This window comes from Typopeltis vanoorti, chromosome 16 (genome assembly GCF_054136105.1).
Source record: "Typopeltis vanoorti isolate ZY-2024b chromosome 16, IOZ_Tvanoo_1.0, whole genome shotgun sequence".
NCBI classification, from domain to species: domain Eukaryota; kingdom Metazoa; phylum Arthropoda; class Arachnida; order Uropygi; family Thelyphonidae; genus Typopeltis; species Typopeltis vanoorti.
The window spans coordinates 111,171,636-111,184,607 of NC_143564.1; the positions used below are offsets into that span (position 1 = coordinate 111,171,636).

The 12,972-nt window shown below is 37.1% G+C and overlaps 1 protein-coding gene across 3 annotated transcripts in view; it reads right to left on the reverse strand.

Annotated features, from left to right (window-relative positions):
- The window catches only part of LOC150098264 (spatacsin), an 891,110-nt gene that overhangs the window by 158,933 nt on the left and 719,205 nt on the right, over positions 1-12,972 (reverse strand). For all 3 annotated transcript variants that reach the window (XM_090406151.1, XM_090406152.1, XM_090406153.1), the window contains exon 33: positions 10,197-10,348. In XM_090406151.1, the coding sequence (XP_090262277.1) occupies positions 10,197-10,348 (152 nt within the window). The remainder of the gene's footprint in view (positions 1-10,196; positions 10,349-12,972) is intronic.

The following is a 12,972-nucleotide window of genomic DNA, read 5'->3' on the forward strand; positions in this document are numbered from 1 at the left end:
ATTCCTATTTTATCGCACAATGTCATTCTTCCAGAGTCATTTCTCCTCCTACTGGCCATATAGCTAAAAAATTTCGTTGGATTTTCTTTGGATTTAAGGGCCAATCTCTTCTCACATTCCAGTTTCGCTTTCCTTACCATACTAGTCACTCTCCTGGCCTGTTTCTTATATTCTTCATACATATTCTCTTCACCTACCTCCCTACATCTCTTCCATTGTCTCTTTTTCGCATGCAGTTCCTGTTTAATATTATTTGTCATCCACTTTACTTCAAATTGTGTCCTCTTCTTCACTCGTGGAATACAGCTTACTACTGCAGCTAACAAATATTCCTTCACAATTTCCCAAGCATTAATGATATCCCGTCCTTCCAATTCCTCCCTCCATGAAACTTCTCCAAGTTGAGGTCTAGGACTATTATAATCACCTGCCTTATAATTCCACATACATTCCCATCTCTTTGATACTCCTGCATATCTATTCATCTTCCAAGTCAAAACCTCTCCACCTGGTCACTCTCTCCACCTGGTGGGAGAGATGTCATCTCAGTTATTATCAACTCTTCTGATGCTATGATCAAATCCAAAACTCTTGAGCCTCTTATTCCCTCTATTATATGTTGCCTAAGACATTTGTCCCTCAAGAATTCTAGAAATTCCATTCCCTTATTGCTATATGCATCTTCCTCTCCCAGATTTATACTGCTGTAGTTAAAATCTCCCATAACAATCATTCTTCTTGCACTTGCCAAACTCAACTGTCTAAATATCTCCTGGTCCCCACCCTCTGTGCTCCTTGGTCTGTAGCAACACCCCACTAAATATCCATTTTGCCCACCTCTAACTCACACCATATGTTATCAAAATCATTAGTGTCACTGCCTTCCAAAACCTCCACTCTTAGAGGACAATATTCCCATGACTTCTCAACTATTTGTTGTAAAGTGAAAATCTGATCCTGACGGCTTCTATTTGGCCTGAATCCAACTTGTTCTTCACCAAGCTTCTCTTCCACAATACTTCTCAACCATTTCTCAAATATGCTGGCATAAATCTTAGCAGGAACACTCAGCTCAGTAGAGAAATATCTCTGTAATTCTCACAATCACTTTTATTTCCCTTTTTACATATGGGTATACTATAAGAGCTCTACTCCAATAATCTGGAATTCGTCCTTCTGTCCAGGCCCTCTGAACTTTGCAGTGCAGCCACTGTAAAACTTTTATACCTCCATACTTGAGCATTTCTGGTTGAATATAATCTAATCCAGCTGCCTTTCCACATTTCAGCCTTTTGATGGTTTTTTCTACTTCAAGTATGGATATGTATTCCTGATTGCATGCACGGTCAGTGTTTTTTACCAGTGTGACATCATTACTGCTTGTTTCATTGAGCAGTTTTTCAAAGTAATTACTCCATACTTCAAGGATATCTTTTTCTCCTGTTTTCATGTCACCTTTATCATCTCTAATTCCTTTTACTCTAACTCCCATGACTTTTATTTAGCTAGTTTTACACAGTGTTTAGCCTTCTTACATTGTCTCTGTATTCTCTAAGAGCAAAAGCTGACTTATTTACCAGGAACTTTTGATATGCTTTCTTCTTTTGCTTCATTGCTTCTTTATCTTACTGTGTCCACCATGGAGTTCTGATTTTTCTATCCTTGCACAGAACCTCACCACATGCCTCCCTGGCAGAATCAATCTATGTTTTCTTCAGAGTTTGCCAACGAATCTACAAGGTTTGATTCCTGTTCTCAAATTCTTTGAATTTTTCTTGAATAATATTTGTATATTTTAGTCTACAGTATACACCTGAGAGCTGCTCAACTTTTATTCACTTTAAAACTTTCTTACACGTTCTTCTTTTCATTATGAAATTCAATTTTATCCTGCTCAAGACAAAATAGTGATCACTTACAATTTCAAATCCTCTGTACATTCTAATGTCCTGCAACAGAGAGAAAACATCACTATCAACAATAACATAGCCAATGAGACTTTTCTTTTTCCTTGCCTCTTCTCTCCATGTGAATTTTCACATTTTTATGTTGGAACATGGTGTTAATAATAACCAGTCCATGTCCTGAGCAGAAATCTAAAAGGTATTTGCCATTATTATTAGCTTTGCTCTTTTCTCCAAATTTTCCCAAACTATTTTTTTTGTATGTCTGACAATCATTTCCTACTCTGCAATTTAGATCCCCAACAAGGATGAAATTTTCACTGTGTCAGTTGCTTTCTGTAAAGCCTCAAAAAATTCCTCCACTTCTACCTTCGTAGAACCTTCTGTGGGACCATAGGCACAAATAAGTCTCATTGTCCAGTTCCCCATTCTGATATTTGCTCACATCACTCTACTTGAAATTGCTTGCTATGCAAGAAGATTAGCCTCGTATTTGGTGTTGAATACTATGGCTATTCCTTCTTTTCTTTGATTGTCATTGCCTAAGTATAACATTTTGTATTTATTGCTCAGAATGATCTCACCAGTTTTGGTCTTTTTTGTTTCAGTCATCCCTATTATGTCGATCTGGTACTTATCCAATTCCTCAGCTAGCTGCATTTCTTTACCATTCAGGTTTCTTATGTAGATGGTGCCAATCTACAACTCTGGTGATACTGAGTTCGGGTGTGTTTTACGATTTGTTCCATTAGCTGACTTTTTGCTTTTTGCCATGGTTCCCTGGCGAAAAAAACGGGGTGGGTGGGGCTTGTTTAAACGAGCGATTCCCCAGCTGGCATGAAATTCTGTCCTGTTGTACCCTCATTTAATATTGTGGTTTAAGCCAATAAGAATACAATTTGGTCAGCTAATTTCCAAATTGCCAGCCCATCCTCGTTCAGTTCAGTATCTACCTGGATACTGGTAGATACCTAATATCCAATCCTTGCCTTCTGCACCATGAGAAGGAGGGATTGCCCATAGACCAAAAAAGAAATAACTGTTAATGAAGGCTATGCAGAAAAAGAGGTTCTAGTGGGCAAAGTGTGCAAAGAATCAGATTGTAGAGAAGTGGAAGAAGGTTATATTATCAGATGAGAGCCATTTTCTTTGTCCAAGGAAAGTGAGTAACCTATGTTTGCAAATCAGTGGCTGATAAGACTTCTCCCACCTAACTTCAACAAGCTCCTAAACACCCAGCTAAAATGTTCTGGGGTTGTTTTACACATGATAGTCCAGGATCCCTTATATCTGTTGACAGTATGATGAAAAGAGTGACTAATACATAAAAGTATTGGAGAAAAGAGTTGTCCTACAGATCCAGAAAGACAAAGAACTCATCTTCCAACAGGATCTCACTCCATGTCACACTTCAAAAAAGTGAAAGAATTCTTCAGAAATCACAACATCCAATTGATTCAGCGGCCAGGTAACTCTCCTGACATTAACCAAAAATAAAATTTGTGGCTATAGTGAGAAAGAGAATTGGAAAATTAATTTTTGATACAAAGAATAGCTTAATACAATCCATTATAAAAGTATGGTTTCAAGTTGCAGAAATAAGAAAAATAGGCAAACGATTCTATGCGTAACCTATGTAGAAGGAATGGATGTGAGTTTTTGGATGTGTGGAGTGAGTTTGAGGGAAGATTGGATTTGTCTAAGGGGGATGGCCTACACCTGAATGCGTTTGGTATCAGGAGTCTGGAAAAACTAATAACTGGTATGAGACCTAACACAGAGAGTCAGGGGAACTAAATTATAAAGGAAAGAATGGTGTGAATGTGTGAGTGTAACAGTGACAATGGTATACAACTGTGTTAATGACAGGAATGGGCTTTGTCATGGAAATGTTGATGAAGCGAGAACGATTTCGGGTTTGTGTTCGTCCGGTTCGGACCCATCATATGTGTGCAAAGATGTCTACATGTGTAAGGCATTAAAGCAGAGTAGAGATCTGCAAGATGTCCAACTGTGCCAGGCAGATTATAAACAAGAGTATACAAAAGAACATGCAGGTAGATTTTATATCTGTACACGAATGCTAGGAGTATCAGAAACAAAGGGGTAGAGTTTGTTGCCTTAGTCAATATGCTGCGACCTCATATTGTAGGAATTAGTGAGACCATTTGACTCCTACCCTGGCTATCAGAATCAGACCTATTAACTGGTATCGAGTGTCATGGGTACAGTATTTTTAAGAGGGGGCATGCTGCTAATGATATTGGATGACTTAAATCCACTTAGAGTTGAGACCTATGACTGTAGTAATACTACTAACAATATTTCATGTGGCAGTGAGTTTGAAGCCATCTGGTGTGAGGTGGAATCCAACGAGAGAAACTACATAGTGGGGTGTTGTTACAGACCTGGTGGATCGGTTACTGGTAATGAAGAAATGCATCACCAAATAGAAAAGGTGAGCACGAAAAGAATAATCATAATGGGAGACTTTAATTATCCAAATATTGATTGGGTAGCAGTAGAATCTCATGACAAGAATGAAGATGCATTTATTGAGCTGTTGCGGGACAACTTCCTCAAGCAGCATGTGATAGAAGGAACTCGAGGTCAAAGAGTGTTAGAACTGATTATAGTGTCAGATGGCATTTCAATTAAAGATGTAACTATTCTGCCTCCAGTTGGTGATAGTGATCATGCAGTACTCACTTGGGAAGTGACTAAGTTTATGAATGTTCCATTCAGAAAAGGTTACATGCTGAACTACAAAGCAGGAAATTATGACCAACTGAGGAGTATACTGAGTTTAGTGGAATGGGATCAGTTGCTGGATGAAAAGAATATCGACAGTGCATGGGAAGCATTTAAACAATACTTAAATGATGCGATATCAGAATGTGTTCTGAGAGTTAGAAGAATAAATAGAGTAGGAGTCAAATCGATGTGTAATCTTATTAAGCAAGAGATTCGTAAGAAAAGGATGATGCGAAAGGAATACCATTTGCATAAGGATGATGTCTGTTATGAACATTATAAGCAGCAGGCTAGAATAGTCACAAGTTTGCACGGAAAGCAAAGTCTGATTATGAAAAGAAACTAGCTGTGCGTGCTAAAGACAATCCACAAGAATTCTATTGATATGCTGCAAGTAAAAGAAAGAATGAATATGAAAGGATAACTCTTCTAATTCCAGATGGCATGAGTGTTACAGATGCAGAAGAGGTTGTTCAGTTAACGAGTGTCCATTTTGGTAAAAGCTATCAACCTGGTGAATGCAACATTGAGCTCACTGTTACCTCTTCACTAGATGAAGAAACGCAGGTGTGTGAGGCCGATGTATTAGAGCTGTTGCACAAACTGAATAAGAATTCATCAATAGGGACTGATGGAATAACAGCAAGTGTGCTAAAAGAGTGTTCAGCTGAACTGGCCATTCCTTTGACCAGGATGTTTAATATGAGTCTCAGAACAGGGAAGATTCCGCAGGAATGTATGGTAATTCCACTGCACAAGGGTGGTGCAAAGACCGATGTATCCAACTATCGACCAATTAGTATTTCAGGAGTGGTGGTGAAGATTTTGGAAAAATTGGTTAGGGCCCACATTCAGAAATGGGTTAACAGTGAATCTCTACTTTTCAATGAACAACATGGGTTTACTAAGGGAAGGATGTGTTTAGCAACTTTCTCACATTCTATAACAATGTTACCTGAACTAGACAAGGGGAATGGATACACCATGATACTTTTTGGATTTTGCTAAGGCTTTTGACAGAACACAGCATGGCAGACTGCTGCATAAATTGGAGAAAATGGATTTGGGTTATACAATATTAGCATGGATAAGAGGATGGCTAACTGACAGATATCAAAAAGTGGTATATGGGGGATCTGAGTCTGCAAGGTTTAAGGTAACAAGTGGTGTACCACAAGGATCAGCACTTGGTCTTTAATCTGTACATTAATGATATTGGGAAGGATTTGACAATTGACATACAGTTATTTGTTGCAGATGATGCAAAGATAGGTAGGGTAAACAGGAATGCTGCTAATATGCAGTCTTTGCAGAATGATTTGAATAGACTGGAATTGTGGGCATGGGATAATGGGTGTCAGTTCAATGTAAAGTCATTCACTTTGGCATGATTAGATATCCAATGTCGTATTGTGTTGGTGTGGATTGTTAATAGATAGGAAGTTGAAGTTTAGGGATCATGTGGCAAAGATTGCAAATGCAACTCAAAAGATAATTGCAATGTTGAAACAAACATTCACATGTAAAGATAAGGATGTTCTTTTGCCTCTTTACAAGGCCTTGATAAGACCTCACTTGGACTACTGTGTGCAGGTCTGGTCTCCTGGTTTCCATTGTGATTCTGATATATTGGAGAGAGTACAACGGATGGTGTTAAAAATGATATCAGGATTGTGGAATACTGATTATGAAGACATTGAGAATTTGTAGACTGCAGACACTAGCTAACAGGAGAAAGTGTGGTGATATGATTGAGACTTACAAACTTCTGAAAGGGTCATACAGAGTTTCAATTGATGGAGGGTGGGAAAAGGATGAGAGGGCATCCTTGGAAGCTGAGAATGAAACCGCCAAGAAGAGTGTGAGGACTAGATTTTTCTCTCAGAGGGTGGTGCGTGATTGGAATGGATTGCCATTGGATGTTGTGAGTGCAAGAAGTGTGAATGAATTCAAGAATAAGTATGATAGTTGTGTGTAGCATATGGCTTTCCTTGATGAGTCTCTGACATCCTGGAGATCTCTCTTAATAATCATCATAATCAAATTCCTGCCACGTACCCTCAAGGGGTGTACAGGATATGATAGCACTACATGAAAAATGCACATCATTGCTAACTTCCTATCTACAATTTTCCTCCAAATCAGTCCAAATCTGTTACTTGTCAAGACTCCAACATTATCAGATTTTATATTTCTATCGTCTAAGGCACTTTGTACCGTATCAATCAATTGATGGAATTTTTCAATTTATGGAGGGTGAGGAAAGGATGAGAGGACATCCTTGGAAGCTGAGAATGAAACCACCAAGAAGGGAGTGAGGACTAGCTTTTTCGCTCAGAGGGTGGTACGTGATTGGAATGAATTGCCACTGGATGTTGTGAGTGCAAGCAGTGTGAGTGAAATCAAGAATAAGTATAATAGCTGGTATAAGTAGTATATATGTGGCCTCCCTCGATGAGTCTCTGACTCCCTGGAGGTGTCTCTTAATAATTATCATCATCATCATTAAATTCCTACCATGTACCCTCAAGGAGTGTGCAGGATATGATAGTACTACATGAAAAATTTACATCATTACTAACTTCCTATCTACTATTTTCCTCCAAATCAGTCTGTTACTTGTCAAGACTCCAACGTTATCAGATCTTATATTTCTATCTAAGGCACTTTGTACCATATCAATCCACCTATATCTTGACCTTCCTCTGGGTCGATTTTCCTGCCAACCCAGCAGAGAACACTTGTTTTACTAATCTTTCCTCGCCCATTCTGTTTAAGACCATAGCATCTGAGATTAGCTCTGCTAATGCAATCCAGGATGCTGACAATGTCAAGTTCCTTCCTAATATACTCATTTTTAATATGATATTGCCATTGATGCCATCTGTTCATGCCTCTAATCTTTCTCAGGACTCTCATATCTGCAGTCTCTAGTCTGGTTAAGTCCCAGCTCTCAGATTTATAAGTTAAAACTTGTTTAAACATGGTCTTGTATACAGCTAATTTAGTGTTCCGACAAATTTCTCTCTTATTCCATATGAACTTATTCAATTGACTTCCTACCATACCAGCTTTATTGATTCTGTTGTCTATTTCCATATTTAATTTACCATCTTCACTATAATAATAATCAAAATATAAATATAATAATAAAAAAACAACAATATAATGTGAGCCATTTGGAAGTACTTTTTGTCTGAATATAGTGTCATTAGTTCACTGTCACAAAAGGACAAAAGTAACTGACTATCAGAATGTCCTTTTATTCACAAAATTAATTTAAATATTTCATATAAATAAAAAAAATCAAAGAAAGTATATCCAATTATGTGAGAGTATATCCGGTATGATTTGATGCATAGGCTGTTTAGAAGGAATGGATGCGAATTTTTGGATGTGTGGAGTGAGTTTAAGGGAAGATTGGATTTGTATAAGAGGGACAGCCTACATTTGAATGCATTTGGCATCAGCAGTTTTGAAATATTATTACTTGATATAAGACCTAACACAGAGAGTCAAAGAAACTGAATTTCTGATGGGAGGAATCATGAGAACCTGTCTGTAAGAGCAACAATGTTAGGTAACTGTGTTAATGATGGGAATGGTTATTATTATGGAAATTATTATGAAGAGATAACGCTTCTGTGTTTGTCCATTTCGGATCTGTTAAGTATGTAACGATTGTCTGCATAAGTAAGCAACTAGACAGGAACAGAGATTAGCAAGTTGTTGAACTGTATATCATACAGACCACAGACAAGCGTATGCAAAAGAGCATGCAGGTAATTTATTATGTCTGTATATGAATGCTAGGAGCATCAGAAACAAAGGAGTAAGAGTTTATTGCCTTGGTTAATATATTGGGACTTCATGTTGATGGCATTAGTGAGACTTGCTATCAGAAGCAGATATACTAACTGTTATAGAGTGAAAGAATAGAATATTTTTAGGAAGGATAAACAGGAAAGGAGAGGAGGAGGCATGCTATTAATGATATTAAATGTCTTGAATCCAGTTAGAGAGTCGAGACCTATGACTGCAACACTAGTAACAGTTTTTCATGTGATAGTGAGTTTGAAGCCATCTGGTGTTAGGTGGTGTCTAACAAGATTAAATACACAGTGGGGTGTTGTTACAGACCTGGTGGATCGGTTGCTAGTGATGAAGAAATGCATCAACAAATAAATAAGATGGGTGCGAAAAGAGTAATCATAATGTGGGACTTTAATCATCCAAACATTTATTGGGTAGCTATGAAATCACATGAGAAGAATACAATTGATTTTTTTTGAACTGTTGTGAGACAACTACCTCGATGCAATACTTCTAAATAAATCCAGTACAAGTCAGCAGGATTTCTTGACTAAACGGAACAATTTTTGTAATAAGTAGAATTCAAAGTCAAAGGCTGTTAGATCTCATTATAGTGTCAGAAGCAATTTCAGTTAAAGACATAATTATTCTGCCTCCAGTTAGTAATGGTGATCATGAGGTACTCACTTGGGAAGTGGCTAAGTTTATGAATGTTCCATTCAGAAAAGGTTACATGCTGAACTACAAAGCAAAAAATTATGACCACCAATTATGACCATGGCACAGAACCCAGCATACGACCTGAGGGGTATGCTGGGTTCTGTGCCATGGTATGTTATTGGATGGGAAGGATATCGACAGTGCATGGGAAGTGTTTAAGAAAATACTTAAATGATGCGATATCAGAATGTGTCCTAAGAGTTAGAAGAATAATTACAGTAGTAGCGAAATGGATGTGTAATCTAATTAAGCAAGAGAGATTTGTAAGAAAAAGATGATATGGAAGGAATATGACATGTATAAGGATGATGTCAGTTATAACTATAAGCAGCAGGCCAGAAGAGTCACAAGTGTTGTATGGAAAGCTAAGTCCAAGTATGAAAAGAAACTGGATGTGCAAGTAAAAGACAACCCAAAAGAATTCTATCATTATGCTGCAAGTAAAAGAAAGAATGAATTTGAAAGAATAACTCGACTGAATGGAGATGGTATGCGGGTGACTAATGCATCTAATGACCAACCAAAAATTTGGCTGAGAGAGAGAAAATAGGGGATATGAAAGACGTGTAAGTTACTAAAAAATTATAGGATATCGATCCTATACAATAATCTTTACTAACTTATGTTTCTATCACATCCCCTATTTTTCATATCAACCAAATTTTGCAGAAGAAATTTTTTAATAGATGGCAAGATAGAAGACAACCTAGAAACTGGATAAGTGAGTGCACATGTGTGAGAGGAATAGTTTTTTTATTTGCAGAGTGGTGAATGAGTGTTACCAGTGTTGGCTGAAGTAGTCCTGAGTGTGAAGAGAGGTATAACAGGTATTGTGTAATTACCGTGGGTCTCTCATAATATGTCTTCGGACTACAAGAAGATGTCCTAGAAAAATAACAATTCAATAAAAATTTAATTAGAAATATAAATTGTTTTTTAAAACTAAAGGGAGATCAAAAATTGAGAGTGTCAAAATTAAATAGTTCTAACATTTATTATACTTACTGATGCCACATAATAATGAATCAATATTCTTTTGCATGCTATTGTAGCAAATACAGTTTGATGACTTAGATGTTCGAGTACAGCAAGTACTTTATTATGATATGAACTGAGATTCAGATGTGTGCTTCCTGAAGTCTGAGTAATCTGCAGAACTGAAAAAACAATAAAACAAAAAATTATAAAAGCTTAAAAACTTCTGCAGTTTCAAGTGATATATAGTCAACTTAGTTACACCAAACTTGGGATTTCTATCGAAAGTTGAGGTGGTGAAATCATATTTTAAAATAAAATGAGAATAAACAATGTTGCAATGACATTTTCAAATTTTTATTATACAGGTGCATAAACAGAGACTATTAGTATTATTTCAAAGTATCTATGACCAAGAAGCAAACTTTCTACAGACCACAACTATCAAGCTCAGGTGGTCTTGACTTGGGAGATAGCAAAACAAGTGAAAATTCCAGTTAAGAAAGGGATATAAGTGGAACTACTTCTTATAGTGGAACTATATTTGCATTCAAATTCTGCACCATCCTACGTACCTTCAATTCATTAACTTCTGTTCTCACATCAGTCCCTGTCATCTCATTTGGATGATATACGCTTGCAAAATGGTCAGAAGGGGATATAAGTGGAACTGCTTCTTGTAATTCCACTTATATCCCCTTCTTAACTGGAATTTTCACATGTTTTGCTATCTCCCAAGTCAAGACCACTGAACTTGATAGTTGTGGTTTGTAGAAAGTTTGCTTCTTGATAGGTGATTATGATGCACTTAGGAAGCAGCACAATGGCATAAAGATTTGCAAGGAAAGATGTTCACAGTGCATGGGGAATAACCAAGGGGTGTCTGGAGGATGTAATATCACTTTGTATAAACAAGGTCAGGAGGATAAATTAAGTAAGAGTTATATGGATGAGTAATATTATTAAGCAATAATAAATTTAGTTTAATCCTTTATCCAAATGTGAGCAAACAAAGTTTGTGCCTGAAAATATCTTCAGGACTGGGGTAAGGTAGTACAACACCAGGCAAATCGTAGCCTGGTGTTGTACTATAAGAGATGCAAAATACATCTCTTATAGTGTTTTTAAAAGCTTAAAAACTTCTGCAGTTTCAAGCGATATATTAATCAACTCAGTTAAACCAAACTTAGGATTTCTATCAAAAGTTTGGAACATTGAAGAGACCTCAATAAAGGTCAAAACTAGTCTCGGTAGTGGACCTTCCCTTAATGCATAACATTATACATATCTGCAAGGAGATGTGTTTTGCATTATGGGAGATACTGAGATAGGAGCAATGTTAGCTTGGTCTGCCTTTGCTACGAGTTGCCTGGTGTTGTACTACCTTACCCCAGTCCTGAAGATATTTTCAGGCACAAACTTTGTTTGCTCACACTTGGATAAAGGATTAAACTAAATTTATTATTATTAAGCAAGAAGTGCAAAAAAAATGTTGTGGAGGTTATATAAGGAGAACGGTGACCAGAACGGTAAGGAAGGTAAAATTAGATTATGAGAAGTTATCTAAGCAGGAGAAAAAAAATCCCAAAGAGTTTTTTTTTTTCATTATGTGGTGAGTGGGAAGAAGAATGACCAGGGAAGGATAACTTTAATGAGTGAAGATAACAGAGGCAGATGAAATTGTTGAGCTACTGAGTGACCATTTTGCAAGAGTATATCATCCAAGTGAGATGACAGGGACTGATGTAAGAACAGAAGTTAATGAATTGAAGGTACGTAGGATAGTGCAGAATTTGAATGCAAATACAGCTGTATGATTGGATAGGATATCAGCTTGCATTTTAAGAAAATGAACAGAGGAAATGGCAACGCCTTTAAACCATACTGTTTAATTTCAGTCTCAGCTCTGGCAACGTTCCAAGAGAGTGGAAGGAGGGAAAAACAATTCCTTTGCATAAACAACAATCTAAGTCTGTGGCAGTAAATTATGGACCAGTCAGTATCTCTGGAATGGTGGTAAAAATACTGGAAAAGTTGGTCTAAAAGAAATTTCAGGAAAGGGTGGATAAGAATACAATACTCTATGATGAGCAGCATGGCTCTGTAAAGGGTTGGTTGGTCATCATGTGCCTTAGTAATCTAACTTTTTATAATATAGTGATAACTGAGTTAGATAAAAGGAATGGCTATGCAATGATAGTGCTTGATTTTGCAAAGGTATTTGACAGGATACCACATGGAACTCTACTATGCACACTGTGATAAATGGCGATGGATATGAAACAGGAGATACAGATGAAAGGGTGGTTCATGAAGAGATAACAAAAAGCAGTATATGGAGGTACAGATCCAGGAGAAGGCAAGTGAATAGTGGCATGCCACAGCGTTCTGTGCTTGGACCATTGCTGTTTAATTTGTAGATAAATGATATAGGAAATAATTTGAAGGGAGATATTCAGTTTGCTGATAATGCAAAGTTGGATACGATAATATAACAACTAGTTAAAGTAACGTTAGAGAGCTTGCAAGATGATTTGGATAGGCTGACAGTATGGGAAAAACATACTGGATATAAATTTTATGTGGAAAAGTATAAAGTTATGCATTTTGAGATACAAAGATTACAAGCTGTGTACCACATTATGGCAACTGTACTCCAAGAAATTGATAAACCCAGTGATTTGGAGATAGCAGAAGATAGAGAGAACCAAAGTTTAGAAGGCATATTGCTTAAGTAGCTCCCTGGATTACTTGGTTCAATAACCAAGATGGTGAGTGGCCTGTGGATTACAAAAGTTGGTTGATA